The sequence below is a fragment of the Cyprinodon tularosa genome, unplaced genomic scaffold, assembly GCF_016077235.1.
Source record: "Cyprinodon tularosa strain WSP-4 unplaced genomic scaffold, ASM1607723v1 ctg18, whole genome shotgun sequence".
In the NCBI taxonomy this organism is placed as follows: Eukaryota; Metazoa; Chordata; class Actinopteri; order Cyprinodontiformes; family Cyprinodontidae; genus Cyprinodon; species Cyprinodon tularosa.
In genome coordinates, this window is record NW_024038608.1 from 1098213 (window position 1) to 1116847 (window position 18635).

An 18635-nucleotide genomic window follows, 5' to 3' on the forward strand; every position below is an offset into this window, starting at 1 on the left:
CCCATAAGGTTTGTAAAAAAAAAAAAAAAAAAAAAAAAGAATAAAAAAAACAGATGAATGGGGAGACAAAATGTAAACTGGCACAATTTTTTTTTTTTTTGAAAAAAATGTATACCTGAATAAAATATTCAAAAGAAATTCAAACACCAAAAAACATGTTTGTTTAAAATAAAAAATAAAAATTTCTCAAAAGTTTTATTTTATTTTTTTTACCAGTAATTTGTTTTTTCTTTTCTTTTCCTTTTGAACAAACTTTTTTAGGCTTCTTTTTTTTTAGCAACGTTTTTTTAAGTAATATTTGTTTTCTTTCTAATAAACTTTATGGTCCCAATTCAGCCCTATTGTAGCTTTCTAGCTCTTTCCATCAGACCAAAAATAACATATCATGCTTCAGGGAACATTTAGCTTCAACATTACAAAATTTGAAGTTGGAAAAAATTAAAAAGTGAAGTGTATATTTTTGCTCTTTCTAACCAGTAGGGGCGCTAAGGCGCTTCTCAGCCAAAGAACCCACGAAGAAGAAGAAGAGTAGTAGGAGGCAAAGCCGTAATGAGAGAAAACAAGAGCATGACAGACTCCCCGTCTCAAGCGGGAAAAGAAATGCCGGCGAAAAAACAGAAACTAAGCAGCGATGAGAACAGTAACCCCGGCATGTCAGGAGACGAGAACGTAAGCTTCTAACCCATAAACGTTGATATTTATCCTCTGAGCCAGTGGTAAGCGCTGGTTTTGGCGGGTTAGCTTCATGCTAACAGCACCCGGATGAGGCTAGCTTGTAGCATCTTTGTCCACCTGCAGCTCTACTGCTGACTCGCACGGCTTTACCTCCTCACAGACAGCTAAACGTGAGGTGTTTAATAAATCCTATACAATTATAAAGGTCCCAACTTATTCTGGAAAAAAAATCTTTTTATAAATATTGGATAAATATGGAAAACATTTTCGTGTCCAGAATGTAAAGCTGAACACGAGCCGCTTCCCGGATGCTGTCAGTGTGATCAATGTCAGGATAGCAACCAAAACCTGTTGAATGAATGACACGTGATGTTCTGATGTTTATTTGCTGTTTTTCCTCATTTACTGTTTCTCATCTTGTAGGAAAGACATATTCAGTGTTTCTATGGCTCCAATCTTCTTTCCTGTTTCTGTTTTTTTGTCCCCTCTGTATTTTTCCAGGTTCTGCATGTTTTTTTTAGATAAATGTGGCTGACATTTCTATTACTCTGTGTTTAATGTGTTTAAATACACACAGCATTAAATCAAAGGCATAAAAAAATGATGTTGAGTTGGCATATGTGAACTTTAGCTCACCTGTAAAATGAATTACATAATACATTTTAGGCTGATATATCGGCCGGTCGATATTTCTTCTTGATATTCTCGTTGTATTGCAGCCATTGGCAGATTTATCGGCACATTCAGAAACCATGCCTTGTGATAATTTAAAGAGACGCCCCTATGCATTGCTTATGGAGCTAAATTTGGGCCATAACATTTGTTTAAACCCGAGGTCTGCAACCTTTAATCCTTTATAGGGCAACTTACTGTTTTTGATCACTTGCAAACCCCTTACAAATGGAGAACCCCGGCCCCTCAGTGAGGTCTAGAAGCACAAGATCTATATCCAGCCATTCAGCACAGATGCTGCTACATGGCTGCACATCTTAGTTTGGCATTTGATCAGTTAAATGAGCCCTTGAATGATAGATTACCTACTGTAAATTAAGTTGGGAAAAAAAGGTTAAAACGTTACGAAAAAAAGGTAAAAAGCTGATTGAAAAGCTAATAAGCCTAGTTAAAAATTATATTTGGGATTATAAACTAAAAATATTAAGTGCCAGTATCAGCCTCTAATGGTACGTTGCACCAAACTATCAGGGTTTTTTTCATGAATCTCCTATAGAAGCACTTTTGCTATTTTTCTTAATATATTTGGGCAAGTTGGTGTTTCCTGTTATTACATTGACATTATTTTTTTGTCATCAAAACATCCATATTTTTTAATGTTACAAAGGTAGTTTGGTCTTGAAATTTTGATTTTTCAAAGTATTTCACACAGAGTGCCCTATAAAGGGCTAAAACTAGGGCTGATTAAAAAAATCGATTGAGTCGATTTTGAATTGATTCCTTTACATTTTTGCAAAATCGATGTCTAGGGAATGAGATCGATCAGTTTTATAGTGACACACGTGACGTTCACACTCAAATGAGCAGGAAAGATGCACTCAAGATTACTTCAAGCCAGACAGCTGCAAAAATAGCCAATAGGTTGATTGAAGACATTAACAAATGGAGGCTAACCAGAAAACACCCTGTAGCTGTTACAGACAATGCTGCAAATATGGTTTGTGCATTGGAGATAATGCAGCTCATGCATGTCTGCTGTGTCCCCGCTGTGTCACCTCTGCTTGCTCGTGTGAGGCTTCACTTTTTCACAAGTTTGCAGTTTTGAGACAGTTTTGTTCACATCTCAAGTTTAAACTGTCTGATTTGCACTTTGTGTTTAATGTGAGAGGAAAAAATAAAATAAAATACATGAGTATTTTGAAACACAGTTCGAAACAGATCGAATCGAAATTAATCGATTTAGAGCTGTATTAATCAAAATCTAATCGATTCAGGACTTTGGCCAAAATATCCAACCCTATTTAAAACCCAAAGAGATTACTTTTATAATAAAAGATAAATGATTGTTCAAAACCTGCTACTTGACATGCCATTTTGAAGAACCAACATTTTATTTGTATTTTTAGGTTTAATCAGTGACAATAGGGAAAATAATTGATCTAAAAACATGTTACTGGTTCTTTTAATGTGATTATGATGTGGAAATTAAATTTTTTCTTAAAAAAAAAAAACACTAAAGCTTCTAAAACTATTTGTTATTATACTGTATCCAAAACTACAACTTGGACACAATAATGAGCCATTGTTAAATTACCAAAGAGCCACTTATGGCTCTGGAGCCGCAGATTGCAGACCCCTGGTTTAGACTGTAAAGAAATAAATAGTAGCTATAAAATTAAAGTATGAAAAGTATTTAGCTGAAAAGTGTTTCGAAACTTGCTAGGAAATAGTTCAATCGTAACAATATTTTTTTAAACACAGAGAAACTTGCAATCTTGAAATAAACACAAAAAAAAACAGAAAAGAAACTGAAGCTTATATATACACAATGCTCAAAAAAAGTTAGGGAACACTTAAATAACAGATTCTAGATCTGAGTGAATGAACTCATTGAATACTTTGTACGGTACAAAGCTGAATGTGCTGCTGACAAAATTACACAAGCAATGGAAATTCAGTGTATTTACCAATGGAGGCCTGGATTTAACAGGAAAAACACACTACAGGATGGTTGTGCTTTGTTGTAATGTCCTTTAAACGGGTCAAAATGAGGCTCAGTATTGTCTGTGGCCTGTATGACCTCCCTACAATGCCTGGGTTTTCTCCTGATGGGGTAGCAGACGGTCTCCTTCCAGACCTGGACTAAAGCATCCACTAACTCCTGGACAGTCTGTGGTTTAGCGTGATGTCGGTGGATGGATTGAAACCTGATGTTCTCAAATGGATTCCGATCTGGGAAATGGGCGGGGAAGTCCAAAGCTTCAATGCCTCTGGACACTACGCTGACGATACAGCAAACCTTCTTCTTGCCACATCTAGCATTGATGTGCCATCCTGGTTGAGCTGCACTATCAAGGCCACTTGTGTGGGTTGTCCACAAGTTTGAAAGCACCACCAACTATGAAAAATGACCAAAACATCAGCCGGAAATCATGGATACTGAAAAGTGGTCTGTCCCACCTGCAGGACCTCTCCTTTATAGAGCGTCTTGCTAATTGCCAGTTTTGCTTCCTAAGTGGACTGTTTAAATTGTTTGGGTACAGTAATTATAAAAAGAAAATACCAAAATATTAACAGTCTGGTTTTTTATTAGTACAACTTCCATTAAATGTAACATCAAGGCAGTTTTCTTGAATAAGAATTGAAATAAATAAAAAAAATTTAAAAGTAGATTCTTTTAAAGACTGAAATAAAAATGTTGCTTGTAAATAACTTTCTTCTACAATAGTTCATTAAAAGAATAGACTCTCATCTAAAGGGATACCATTGTATTTTTGACCTTAAGACTCGGGCCGTAATGATCGGCAGCACAGATGGGTTATCTCATCTAGGGGTGCTACGACTACAGGACCCTGGTTGATTCCTGATCTTTAGAAAGAGCGACATCCTGGTTCTGACAGGTCCAGATTTCTTGTTATGAACTGAAGCTGTCCGTCATAAGATCAAAAGATATTTTAATCTTATCTTACTGAAAAAAACCCAGAAATAATTACCAACAGAACAATAAAAACGTCGGAAATAACTGATGTCAAATACAAATTAAAGTTTAAGTTATTAACAGGTGGGGGTTTTCAGATATAACAGAGGTAGAGCAGATGGGTGGAAAAGATCAGTTTCACATCCACCATCGATGTCTAGTTAAGACGAGATCTCTGGGTGTTTTCAGGACGACGCCGTCAGCGTGGAAAGTGGAACCAACGCAGAGCGCCCGGACACTCCCACCAACACGGCCAACGCTCCGGGGAGGAAGAGCTGGGGAAAGGGCAAGTGGAAGTCCAAGAAGTGTAGATATTCCTTCAGATGTGTCAACAGCCTGAAGGTGAGCATCTTAAACTGCTTCAAAATGTTCATTTAAATACAACATCTGGGTTTGAACCAAGTCTGTCCGTCCGTCCCTCAGGAGGACCACGGCCAGCCGCTGTTTGGGGTCCAGTTCAACTGGCACAGCAAGGAGGGAGACCCTCTGGTGTTCGCTACAGTCGGCAGTAACAGAGTACGTATTTCTTTAAGAACAAACAGCCCATTTCACCATGGAAATGTTGCATCATTGGTCAACAATCGACTTCAATTCTTAATATAGACAATCCACTCATTTCAGTCTGATTGTATGGCGGTGTAGGTACCAGATCTGCTTCTTATGACGTCAACATATGGCAACTCCACTCTGACAAACTGTATTGCAACTCTTTCTTAAGGATCGATTCTCAACACATTATCACCTATATTTGCTATTATTTTACATTTCATTGTCGATCTAAAGTAGCCGGAAGTAGAAAACAATCATTTTCAGTCTTGAAGGAAAGTCCTGCATTCTAAGACCGAGCTCTGCCATTTAACAAGATGACAAAAAAACCTCTCAGCTTATTTTTATTCTTATTATTAAGATCTGAGGGCAGGGGAGGACAAATGGGACATCTAAAAAAAAAAGACTTTTATAGAGATTATAGGCAAATAAAATGATTGTTCTACTTGTAGAAAACAAACGGTTGTTGTTGTTGAAAAAAGTTTAAAAATAGTGTAGCTTAATATGGCTAACTGTCCGCGCTAAAAGAGGCTATTCTGTTAGCTATTGAACACAGCTAGCCACAGCGCTACCCAGCTCTCCCCGATTTATATCATGGTCTCGCATTTACGTTTTTCACCAAAAACAGATTTTTTTCAGTTTTGTTATCGATCAGGTAAATCATCATTGGTCATTAAAAACTTTAACTCTTCAATGACATTGCGTGTTGTTATTATCGTTGTCTGGGCAACCTCAATGTCTTACATCATGTGGCAACGTTCAGCCAGTCATGTAGCGCAATGATGCGCATAGGCTGGGTATTGTTCAAAAATTTTCTGTTCCGGTACCAATACCGATACCTTCTCTTCGATACCGGTTCCTGAACGATACTTTTTTCGATATCAGTTTTATAATATCAATTCGAAGAAAAAGAAAATTACACAACATAAAAAAGTACAAATCTTGAGTTTTATTTTAAGCTCTGATTTTTTCCATTTACATTTTTCCTCTTACATAAAAAAAATAATCTGTGTCTAATATTCACTGTTACATTGTGAGGACCTTTTTACTTAGCAGTTTTCCTTTAGAAAAATTACCATGTCTGACAAACAAGCCCGTTGAATGGGATCCTATTGACAGCGCACCGCTGGTATGTGGGGGTCTGAGCGGCTCCCACAGAAATATTGGAAGGCCGGATGAACTGACTGCACTGATTAAGTTTTCAGGTGGATTTTCCCACTTAAAAACATAATAAAACTACTTTATTCCCACTGATCACAGCGAATATAGCTGCAAGGCAGAGAAAGGATAGAGTAGCTCCGCCCAACGCGCGTCAGAGCCACTTTTCAACCGCTCAGCCAGAGCAGCAAAGCTTTTTCAGCCGAGCGTCAGAAGCTGGTACAAGCAGCAAAAAGAAAGCAGCAGACGTGATTTTGCTGCTCCTGCTGCGTCCAGTTTGAAAGCAGCATTATTCACTCCGCTCTGGCTTTGCTCTGCCCACGGGCTGCTGAGAGGAGGATGGTCGCACTGGCTGCGGTCCGCTCTTCTTGCAGTCAAACACCGAGCAACTTTCTGCTCCTAAATAGTTTCCGTGCACGATGTATTGCATTGCGCACTATTGGCATCATTCTTAATAAAGTGAAGCCGCACTTTTGACCTGGGGGGCATTTTAAAGGGGTTCCACGACGCTTACAACCAGTTCACAACAGATACACATGAACCCTGGCTGTAGGCGTGACCACCTGTGTATTTTTTCTGGATGACGCAATCACGTTAAGTGTTACAGCCAATCACCGAAACTTGGCACCGAAAGACGAGGCATGTTTCGATACTCTGTAGAACCGAAGCATTTCGGTCGGTACCATAAAAGAACCGAAGTTCGGTACCCAGCCCTAGATGCGCAGGACCCGAGCAGATCTGGTATTGAGCCGTTCCAAATTGAAAATGGCCACAATATGGCTACAACATATTTATTCTACTATATTAACATTCAACAGCAAATAAATAAAGTAGTAGGGTATAATGGTGGCTTTAAGAATATTAGAAATTGCTAATTTTTTTTATTAATTTTTTTACTCGGCTGACCATAAATGAATAATTTATTTAAAGGTCAGGGTTTCTGCACATTTCCAGGGTAAATCTAAAAGCTTCAGTGTAACCGGCATCTGTGTTATAATGTGCTGGAGAGGAAGCCCCCTTGTCGGTTAAAGACCTTTGAACACACTGAGGCATAACGGCCTGATACGCTGAAATACACCAGAGAGAAACCTCCATATCTTCTTTCTTTTTAGCCTTTTGCTCATTAAGCTCGCTCCAAACTTTTAGACCTTTTCTCCACATTCTAAGTCTGAAGGGGAGAACGAGTGGTCCATGTTTTCTTAGCTCTGACCCTGACTCCTTAGACAGACAGGTTTCACACAAACGTGCACATAAGGATTGTGTGTTTAGAAACATGTTTCTGCGTTAAATTTAAGCTTGAGTTTGACAATTTCAGTGTAACGAGCTGTTGAACTGAAATTTTCTCTCACCTAATTTGTATAAAAAGACAAAACATTTTCTTTTATGACATTAATGTGTTCTCCCTCTTTAGATCTATAGATGTAGTTGTTTTTTCTCTTCTCCTTCTAATCAGTTTTACGGTTTCCTCCCACAGGTCACTCTGTACGAGTGTCACTCTCAGGGGGAAATCCGACTCCTGCAGTCCTATGTCGATGCAGACGTATCCTTCAGCTAGCTGACCTCTGATTTGACTAGTTCTTAAACTCGTGTTCTCAGGTGAGAACCTCAGCATCCTTTAATCCAACCAGGGCTCCACAGAACAGGCAGAGTTTTCTTTGACTCGGTGTGCGCAAAAGGCAGACGAGAACTTCTACACGTGTGCCTGGACCTACGACACGAACACCAGTCACCCCCTGCTGGCCGTGGCCGGATCACGGGGCATCATCCGGGTCATCAACCACATAACGATGCAGTGCATTAAGGTAGAATTCTGTTCATCTTCACCCGGTTTCAGTGTAGCTGTCAACCTTTAGCGCTTTTAACGTTAACTTTGTCCTATTTGCTGATTGTTTCTAGCATTACGTTGGTCACGGGAACGCCATCAACGAGCTCAAGTTTCATCCAAGGGATCCAAATCTGCTCCTATCTGTCAGCAAAGGTAAACTGGAGCATTTGATACGTTTTACTTTCATGGTTTATTTAATGACCCAAAGGTGTCATTAAATAAACGGCCTGCACTGTAAAAAGAAAGTTCAACATTAAAAGGTTAACTCTAAGGAATGCTTCAGGTTTTTTTTTATAAGCGTGTGACTAAAAGGTGCTTCTGTTAATCTCCTCCAAATCAGCTGACAGTTAATCCTATAAACGGTTTAAAGTTTAATCTTTGATCATCTTTAGTGCTCTGACCGGTTTGGATGTAAGGTGGAAACATGCTACACGAGTCTGGAAGGATTTTAAAACAATTTCTAAGTTTATCTGCAATTATTGACACCATAAGAGGAGGAAAAAGAATTATGTAGAAGATGTTTTGTTCTCACTGAGTGGATCTATTTGATGTAGTTTACTGTTTCTTTACTTAGATCACGCGCTCCGTCTGTGGAACATACAGACGGACACATTAGTCGCCATATTTGGGGGTGTGGAGGGCCACCGAGACGAAGTCCTGAGTGCTGTAAGTGCAGCCGCCAAAAATCACACAGTTTTTGGGTTTTTTTTCCACTGATTTGTGCTATGCTAATAAACTTGCCTTGCTTTAATAAGGTAACATTAGCTGCTATATGTAGCCATCATTAGCCTATAAGGAAAAAAGCATATTCACGAGTATTAGCTGAAATTCTAGCTAACGTTAGCATGTTTTATATAGGTAAACTAAATTGCAAAACTAAAATTCCAAAGTAAAAGCATAGTCTCTAGTATATGCTAAAATGCTGGCTTACATTTGCTAACTTTATAGCTAACCTTAATAAGCTAACATCAGCATGCTATACACAATTCAATTCAGTTGAAAGTTTTCTATCTAAGGAAAACCAGTTGGATGCAATGCCTCACACTAAGCATGCCTGTAGCGACAGCGGAGAGGAAAAATTCCCTTTTTAACAGGAAGAAACCTCCAGCAGATCCAGGCTCGGTGTGAGCGTCCATCTGCCGAGATTGACTGGGGTTCAAGGAGACACAGCTAATCTTAATTGCCATGCTAACCCTAAGAAGTAAAAACCTATTTATGGGTCTAAAATTAGCGAACTTTCTACTTAACGTGTTAATATCCTTTATTAGGTTAACATCAGCATGCAATATATAGCTAACCTTAACCGCCAAGGTAGTAAAAATCTAGTCACAAGTATTAGTTTAAATGCTAATTGTAGCAAACCTGCTAATATGCTTTAATAAGCTAATATAACCATGCTATACAAACCTAAAATTAGCTGCCATGCTAAGCCTAGCAAGTAAAATACTATTAATGAGTATTAGCTGAAATTGCGCTAAAAGGATCATTGTATTAATAAATTATTAAAATAATGTTAAATGTGGTGATTGAAACGTTTACTTAAGTGTATTTAAACAGGCTATCTGCTGGAAGAATAATTACAGCAGTAATTAGATTAGATCAGATAAGAAACACATTTTCCTTTTTAAATGAGAAATCCTCCCTTTATACCTTTAGCTACAGGTATATGTACTTATATTGTAATTATTTTTTCTCTCTGTGTATAATTGATTTTAAATACACAATAGTTTTGTTTTGTTTTTCTCTAAATTCCATATATTTTTTTATTGAGTTACTAAAACTATTCATTTTTAAATAGGTCTATAACTAAAAGCCAGCTAACCTTGTAGTTAACCTACTGGTAATCTTTAAGCAAATATTAGCATACGTTACATAGCTAACCAAGTCCCAGGCCTAATTTGGGAAATATAAGCTTATTTAAGAGTATTGGCTGAAATGAGGCTAACATTAGCAAACTTTATAGCAACTCTGCTAATATGCTTTATGATGTTAACATTAGCCTGCAAGCTAATATTACTGACCGGCTCACCCAACCATTCAGGATTTTGACCTGCTGGGGGAAAAGATCATGTCCTGTGGGATGGACCACTCGCTGAAGCTCTGGAGAATCAACTCAGAGCGGATCCTGAGAGCAATCCGAGGCTCCTACGAGTACAACCCCACAAAGACTAACAGGTAAACCTCTGCATGATCTGGTTTCATTATTAAAAATAATAAAGATGTGATCGTTTTTAATGCTTTGTGTTTTTTTAAAGGCCTTTTGTGTCACAGAAAATTCATTTCCCGGACTTTTCAACGCGAGACATCCACAGAAATTATGTGGACTGTGTGAGGTGGCTGGGAGATCTGATCCTCTCTAAGGTGAGGGAGTCTTACGGGTTCTGATACAATCAAAACCTAACGATTGATCATTAAAATCACAAATATAACAACAAATTAGCTTCTCTGCCCAAAAATGAAATGTGAAAAAAGTTTTAACGGTTTTGGAATCCATGGGAGATGTTGTGGTCTGACTCCTCGGAGCTCCTCTGGGCTTTGCACCCCTGCAGAGCAGCTATAATGTAAATCAGGAGGTCAGAAAAGTTTTCATAGGACTTTAATAGTTTAATTATGCATTTCATTATTTTATAGTAAATGTAATATATTTACCATGATGCTTTTGGCTTCATAATTGTGAAAACCATCTGGCAACTCCTTCTTTTGCAATCCCTGAATAAGTGGCTGGATACGATCTCCAGATATAAAGACTGTTTGAAAGTAATTTTATTTTTTTGTTAGCTCAAATATAAAACAAATTCATTCTACAAAGAATGTATTTTCACTTTTTTAGATATTTTTTTATTTAAGCAAAAAATAAATAAATAAATCAAGGGTCTGTTTCTTTTTTAAATCCCTTCTACAAGGGGAATTACGACCAAAAAAATTCAGTGAAAGTCTGGTCATTCTCTTTTTTCGTTTAAGAAAACTACCGGGTTGTTTTTTTTTTATTTAATTTTACACCGACCCCATTTCATTCTGCAGTCCTGCGAAAACGCCATCGTCTGCTGGAAACCGGGAAAGATGGAGGACGACATCGACCACATCAAGCCAAACGAATCCAACGTGACGATTCTGGGGCGTTTCGATTACAGCCAGTGTGACATCTGGTACATGCGATTCTCCATGGATTTCTGGCAGAAGGTCTCAGGCTTTTATTGGTTACACACCTTCTCATGTGCAGCTTGGAGCTGATAGTAGCAGAAACTGAGGCTGTTTCTACTGATCCACAGATGCTTGCTTTGGGAAACCAGGTGGGAAAACTCTACGTCTGGGACCTGGAAGTGGAAGATCCACACAAAGCAAAGTAAGTGGCAGAGATTACAAGAGATAAAAGAAGCTTTAGAGGAAAGTTCTATAGGATTAATAAAAAGTTATGCCTACATAAACATAAATCTAGGATTTATGCTTTATCCTTGTCAAATCAAAGATTTAGAATACAAGTTTAGAAGCTATGAATAAAAGTTAAAGAGTTGTTAACAATGCAACCCACAGGTACAAATCAAGAATTACAAATTTATGGTTAAAAGTTACAAATGTATATGAAAAATGTACTGCTACGAATCACAAATTTACCAGGCCTTGTCACAAATTCGCAAATTTACAAGCACAGGGTTCCCGCGGGTCCTTAAAAAGTCTTAAAAGGCATTGAATTCTTCAAAATCAAACTAAGGCCTTAATTGGTATTAAAATGTCTTAAATTAGTCTTTTGTAGGTCTTAATTTTTAAAACAGCATAAATAGTATTATTTTTATTACGATTTATTTTTGTAATCTAAATAAAACATTAAAATTGACATTTTATTATTATTATTATTTTTTTTTTAAATAACGGCTCACCATTATTGGTTCGTCCCGATAGCGGAACCAGTAAAGCGTTGTTGCGGCCGGGACATTTGGGAGATGCGCCATTTACCTTTGGTCTGGAAAATATGAGCAAGTGTAAATGTAACGAAAATTGTCTCCAGCCAAGAGTTTTCTCCATGATTAAAACCAGTATCAGGGAACATACATGAGGCTCAGTGAATTTTGTGCAAGAAGCGATTCAAGCTCGGAACGATGGGAATTAAAGGAATAGTACACCCTAAACATGATTAGCCTTCATTTTCTGCTCACCCCCATGCTGAACAACACTCTGGAGTACTTTTTTGATATCTCAAATGCATCTGGAGATCTGGGAGGCTTCTTGCTGTCTGCTGACATTCAAATAATGGAGGTCTATGGTGACTGAGACAGAAAGGTCCATAAAAGTCCACAAAAAACGTGTCAATATTCCTCCATACTGCTCGTCCAATGTATTCCAAGTGTCCTGAGTGGGTAGCGTCCATAATTTACTCGAAACGAAGTCATTTAGAATGTTTTTAGAGCATAAACAGTAGTGTATAGGATTTCCTAAAAGCGCGTTCACGAGTCTACGGAAACCGCGGCAGACCAAACCAGATGAAAGTGCGCATTCAGCTCGGCAAAGAACTCATGCTCTTCCTCAACACTGAAGACCTCAGACATTTTTCTTTCGTTGTTTCTTTCTTTGCACAGGTAAACAGCACATTTCTTCTTCTACGCTTGCATTATTGGCAGAGCAGACGCTGAATGCGCACTTTCATCTGGTTTGGTCTGCCGCGGTTTCCGTAGACTCATGAACGCGCTTTTAGGAAATCCTATACACTACTGTTTATGCTCTAAAAACATTCTAAATGACTTCGTTTCGAGTAAATTCTGGATGCTACCCACTCAGGACACTTGGAATACATTGGACGAGCAGTATGGAGGAATATTGACACGTTTTTTGTGGACTTTTATGGACCTTTCTGCCTCGGGCGTCACAGACCTCCATTATTTGAATGTCAGCAGACAGCAAGAAGCCTCCCAGATCTCCAGATGCATTTGAGATATCAAAAAAGTACTCCAGAGTGTTGTTCAGCATGGGGTTGAGCAGAAAATGAAGGCTAATCATGTTTTGGGTGTACTATTCCTTTAAGGCAGTGGAGTCACGTGCGAAGCGCGAAACACAAAGCATCAAAATCGAGTTACCAAGAAACAGCCGTTATTTCTCAGTTTAGTTCCACCCTTGTCTCTGCAACGCCTCCACTTATCACCAAATCAAACATACTAAGAAAACCATACAAAGAAAAATAGCTGCAAAAAAGACTTAGCACTGGTTATGTTGTGGCTTTAAAACTGATTTGTTTTGTTCCCTGCTAAAACAAAGTTTGTGAATTCAGTTAAATAATTGTTAAAATATATCTTTCATTTGTGTGTTTTTAGCTTTCTTCCTGTATGAGAAGCTTTTCAATATTTGAAACATTAGTGCAGTGGTTTATGTTAAAATAAACCATTGGGTTAAGTTGTCGCAAGCAGGTTTTTCTTTTTTCTTGTGAATTTGGTCTTAAATTTTTATTTCAAGTGGCATTAAAAAGTCTTGAATTTAACTTGCCTTATGCTGTAGGAACCCTGCAAGCATGAATCGCAAATTTACACAAATTCAAAATATTTTCCAATACGAAACACGCATTTTTGCGTACGTATTTTACGAGTACGAATCACAAAATGACCAGTAGGAGTAATGCTTACATATTTATCAGTTCTTGTCACAAGTTTGCAATATTGATCGATAGACGTGTGGCGCATTAGCAAAAAATAGAGCTTGGAAAAAAGTTTGTTATAGAAAAGCAGTTTTCATTGATGCCTATCATGTAGGTTGATGCTATAGTCGCCACTTCCCAACAACCAATCGCTGTTGCGGACCCTGGCAGGCCGTCACAAAGCTCCGACCTCACAAAACAGAGAACGTGAAGATATGGCTGCAGGAGAGGAGGAGGAAAATCGTCCCAAAGAAGGATTTTAGTAGAAGCAATAGCAAGTCAGACAGAAACCAAACCACAGTGATTTGTAGAATTAGCAGGGAACCTGTTTCACATCATCGGTGGAATCTTCAAGAACTTCCGCCAAAACAAAGCAGGCAAAACAAGCTAAACTGGGCTTCCTTTCTGTAATAAATATGACAAAGCTTCCATGAAGACATCACTCATGCTGCTATTGAAAAACCTGCCTTCAAACAGCTGCTCGCCACTCTTGATCCGCGATGCAAAGTTCTGGGTTAGTTTTTCCCTAACTCAGCGCTCTCTAATTCGTACAGTGAATGCAGGGAATTAGTGCAAAATGAGCAACAATCTGTGTCTTACTGCTCCACGACATCGGACCTCGGATCAAATCGCACATCTGAGCCCTACCTCAGCCTCTCAGTTCACTACATAGACAGAGAGTGGAACCTGAGAAGTAAGAGTTTGTAACATAACTCAGGTCTCTTAAACTTTTGACATTCACCTCATTTTTGGTTAATCCTCGCATATTTTGCATACCCAAATGGAAATAGGCAAATAATTTAGGAACTGTAAGCCCAAATTAAATGTGCAATACATCATTTGAAAGCTAACACCCTCTAGTTTCTGAATATATATAAATTAAATTTGGGTGAGTAGAACACAGACCAAGCTGCATCAGTTCAAACATAAATCAAAGTTGTTTTTTTTATTCTTGGAAATGATAGGTCTTTTTTGAACAGCAGTAATAAAGACATTCTTGAGAAAAAGCAGGTTTTATTGTACTATATGTGTTCTACATCATGTCAACCACAAATGCAGAAAATGTCAGATCTCTAGCTGCAACAGTTCCAGAGCTGTGGGGTTTGGAACTTTAAGTGTCAGCTTGGAGCTGCACACAATGACTCCACCTGCTGGTCAAAATTTTACTGGTGGAATTTAAGGTACTCAACTAAACCTTTAGAGGTTTAGTTGAATTTTCTTTTTTTTTTTTTATCAGTTATGGTTAAAGTTGGTTAAATAAAGATTTAGTTGGAATTCCGTGTTTGTCTGTTCTTTGCTAAAAATCAATTATTTAACAATATCCTAAAATGGTCACAGCCGCACTTAAAATATGGTTTTAAATCTTTTAGATAATTATCTACATCGATCAATATGTATTTTTTTTTTTTTTTATCAGTATGCTTTATTTCTGTATAGTCCAGGCCTATTTTCAAGCATGAATTCCAAATTTAGGAGTGCGTTTCACAGATTAACCAGCATGAATTTATACTGGTTAATCTGTGATTCCCACTAATTAGTGAATGTGTGATTTGTACCTGTGTGGATGCATGTTTGGAACTGATTCATAAGTTCTAAGCTGGGATTCTCACAGAAGATCTGGTGTATGGAGTATCTATAGTTGGACGGCAAGGATCAAACATAAATCTTGAATGTTTTTAATTTACAAACCAGACAGTTATCTGACTCCATAAAGGTCCTTAAACCACCAAAACCTTCATCTATCATCTGACTCATTTCCACCTCAGGTGCACCACGCTAACGCTCCCTAAATGCACCTCGGCTATCCGGCAAACCAGCTTCAGCCGTGACAGCAGCATCCTGATCGCCGTGTGCGATGACGCCTCCATCTGGCGCTGGGACCGCCAACGCTGAGCCGTCATGGCAACGCCGAAAAATCCATTTCCTCTGCGTCTGTCTTTTAGAAACAGCTAAAAGACAGACGCTACTAAACATATTATTTCCTCCCTGGGTTCAATTCAATAAAGTCCATTACAGTTCTTTAGCGTGCCTTTGTTTCCGCCGCAGCCTCACTGACACCAACACACCAGCGTTTCAGGAGGATCTGCACGGAGAGATGGCGACTATTCTCAAAAACATTTCAGCTTTGTCCCTGTGTCCCCAAATGTCTGTTTTAATGTCCTTAATGCAAAAACTGTTTTGTTTTGTTTTTTACTTTGTTTTTAAATGTTATGTCATTGGAATCTGACTTGATTTCAATCAATAAAATGTTTTTGTCTTTTTTGTAAATGTGTTTATTAGTCATTTTTGAAATGGTGAGTTTCAGAATATGAGAAAACAGAACAGCAGCAGGAACCTTAACCTGATGTTCCCCTGGTCTTTAATAGAAAACCTTAATGAATTTAGAGGTTTTATCAGTTTTCTGGGAAAGTTCCCGGGGGAACTATTCCACTCAAGCCCCTGTCTCACTTTGCCGATTTAGCCAGCTTATGCCGGACGTCCCAGAATCTTCAAAAATGCTGCATACATTAAAGAAATAGTACACCCAAAACATGATTAGCCTTCATTTTCTACTCACCCCCATGCTGAACAACACTCTGGAGTACTTTTTTGATATCTCAAATGCATCTGGAGATCTGGGAGGCTTCTTGCTGTCTGCTGACATTCAAATAATGGAGGTCTATGGTGCCCGAGACAGAAAGGTCCATAAAAGTCCACAAAAAACGTGTCAATATTCCTCCATACTGCTCGTCCAATGTATTCCAAGTGTCCTGAGTGGGTAGCATCCAGAATTTACTCGAAACGAAGTCATTTAGAATGTTTTTAGAGCATAAACAGTAGTGTATAGGATTTCCTAAAAGCGCGCGCCTGCGAGTTCACGAGTCTACGGAAACTGCGGCAGACCAAACCAGACGAAAGTGCGCATTGTGCTGTCTGATCTCTGACTTAACGTTTTTCAACGATCAGATTTCTGACGCCAAGTGGTACTCTGTTGATGTCAACGTGCGCCAGCGTGCTTATAACTTATAGAAAACGTAGCCATGCATAATTTATCCAACATATACCAGCGTTTTTGCCAGATTTTTTTATACGTCAGGCATATGCTATCTAAATAGTCATAACGGGCTTCAGATTGAGATATTGGAGTCATTTAGAAAATATTTCTGCGTGCTCATTTGAGAACCCTTTCAGAAGATTTTGTTTTATTGTTAACAGGTGTTTGAGGGTGAGGTGCTGCTAATTGTTCTCCACAAAAAAATCTGGGACTAAAACCATTTTTATCAAGTAGATTACTGATGGTGGTTTTGTCAGTATTCCTACCAAAAAAAAATGTTAATTTTTACAATTAAAGTTGGTTAAAATAAAATCTTAAAATACTGTATCTCATTTCATTCAAGTTATTAATCACTAAATCAGAAGGAAGATAAGATGTATAAAACACAAATACAATTTTTAAAACTCAAACTAAAAAATTGAAAATATTAAACCTGTAAAGATCTCAGAAAAAGGTTGCTCTAAAAGCTTTATTGATCATTTTTTCCAGCTTCCATTTGCATATGTTGTTTTTTGCAACAATAATGGAACAAAATTCACTCCATACTGTGCTGGCTCCTATAGGATGAGAGGAAAACAAACACGATTCCCCTACATCAAATGTGCAGGTTCTATAGTTTAAACAGGACCACTGCTAAATTCCATTACGGAATTTACTCTAAAATTTGGATTTATTTTAACTTAAAAACACAAAACCATTAAGAAACCTCTTAATGCTTTTATTTATATATATATATATTTATATATATATATATATATATTTTTTTATCATCCCATGGTCTAGATCACATATGTCAACGTCAAGGCATTAGAACCGGCCCTCAGGCCACGGCTGCTTGTGCGTGCTGCTGTGACTTTATGTGCTACTGTTGCATTGTGGGGAATGTAGTGTTGCACGCACCAACACTACATTCCCAGGGTCAAACACGATTGTGTTTTTCTCTTCATTTTTTTGTTGTCCTTTGCATGTTTGGATTGTTTTTGCTTTTCCCTCTTTAAAAATCCAAGCTGGGCTGAAGTCAGTTGCCCTAACCGCGCTCCTCAACTCCTGCGTTAAAAAAAAAAAAATATGTCAGGTCTTGATTCAATAGGCCATGTTAATTTCAATATTTTTTAGTAAACATTTAACCAGTCTGGCCCCAAACTTGTAGCAAATTTAGTTTTTTGTCCCTCTGTGTATTTCACCTTGACATCCCTGGATTCTGATTGGATGGTCCTTCATAAAATGTTGAACATCTGTTTAAAAAAAAAAAAAAAGTCCTTGTCAAATAGCCTGTCTGTTCTAAATGAATTAATCTGATCCCTCTGAAATGACCTACAGCTCCTTTAATGAGCCAGTTGCCTTGGCAGCATTTCAAAGCGATATTAAAAATATAATAAACAGTCCAGTGAGGTGCTTCTGGAAAAGAAACAAACATAATTCATAATTGATTGAATATTTATTTCACATAATTTTATATATTCCCTTCAAGGCGTCCATTATCTAAAATGAAAGGACTTGGCGGCCGTGGCGCAACAAATGTACACTGAAGGACTTTAGCCATGGGTTTTGTCTCCTGAGAAGATATTTTAGCATGCTTTTATTTTCTGAGATGACAGGTTAGTGCACCTTATAGCTCCAAGAGGGCAGTTTAGCACACCTTTTGGCTCCTGAGAGGGGCCATTAGCATGCTTTTAGTTTCCAAGATGACAGGTAAGTGCGCCTTATAGTTCCAAGAGGGTGGTTTAGCATGTATTCCCGAGAGGGCATTAAGTATGCGTTCTGATTCTTGAGAACAATTCTGGCTCCCAAAGGGCCCCCATTAGCATGCGTTTTGGCTCCCCAGCGGGCACTTTATGTGTTTTGGCTCCACAGACGGCACATTAACATGAGGTTTGGCTTGCAAGAGATCACCTTAGTACACACTTTGTTTCTTGAGAGGGCATTTTAGCAAGCGGTTTGATTCTGAACCGACTGAGCTATTGTTAAGATGAAATAATAAAAGATTCTTTTGCTATATCACCTCCAAGGATTTATTGATTAACAGAGCAAAGAAGTCACAAACAATATCTCTTAAGGGCCCATGGAGGCCTCTATGGAGTGTTAAAGGGGTTAAAATTAACCCTTTATCGGGCTCCTTAGAGAAATACTT

At 38.1% G+C, this 18635-nt stretch overlaps 1 protein-coding gene across 1 annotated transcript; it reads left to right on the forward strand.

Moving 5' to 3' along the window:
* Positions 1-511: 511 nt before the first annotated feature.
* eed (embryonic ectoderm development) lies at positions 512-15394 on the forward strand. The gene is made up of 12 exons (XM_038282059.1): positions 512-669; positions 4514-4666; positions 4748-4840; positions 7503-7568; positions 7705-7830; positions 7925-8006; positions 8428-8519; positions 9895-10028; positions 10109-10214; positions 10875-11033; positions 11123-11196; positions 15237-15394. Exons 1-12 carry the CDS (start codon positions 550-552, stop codon positions 15361-15363), a joined length of 1332 nt encoding a protein of 443 aa, XP_038137987.1. The 5' UTR covers positions 512-549; the 3' UTR covers positions 15364-15394.
* The last annotated feature ends 3241 nt before the right edge of the window (positions 15395-18635 follow it).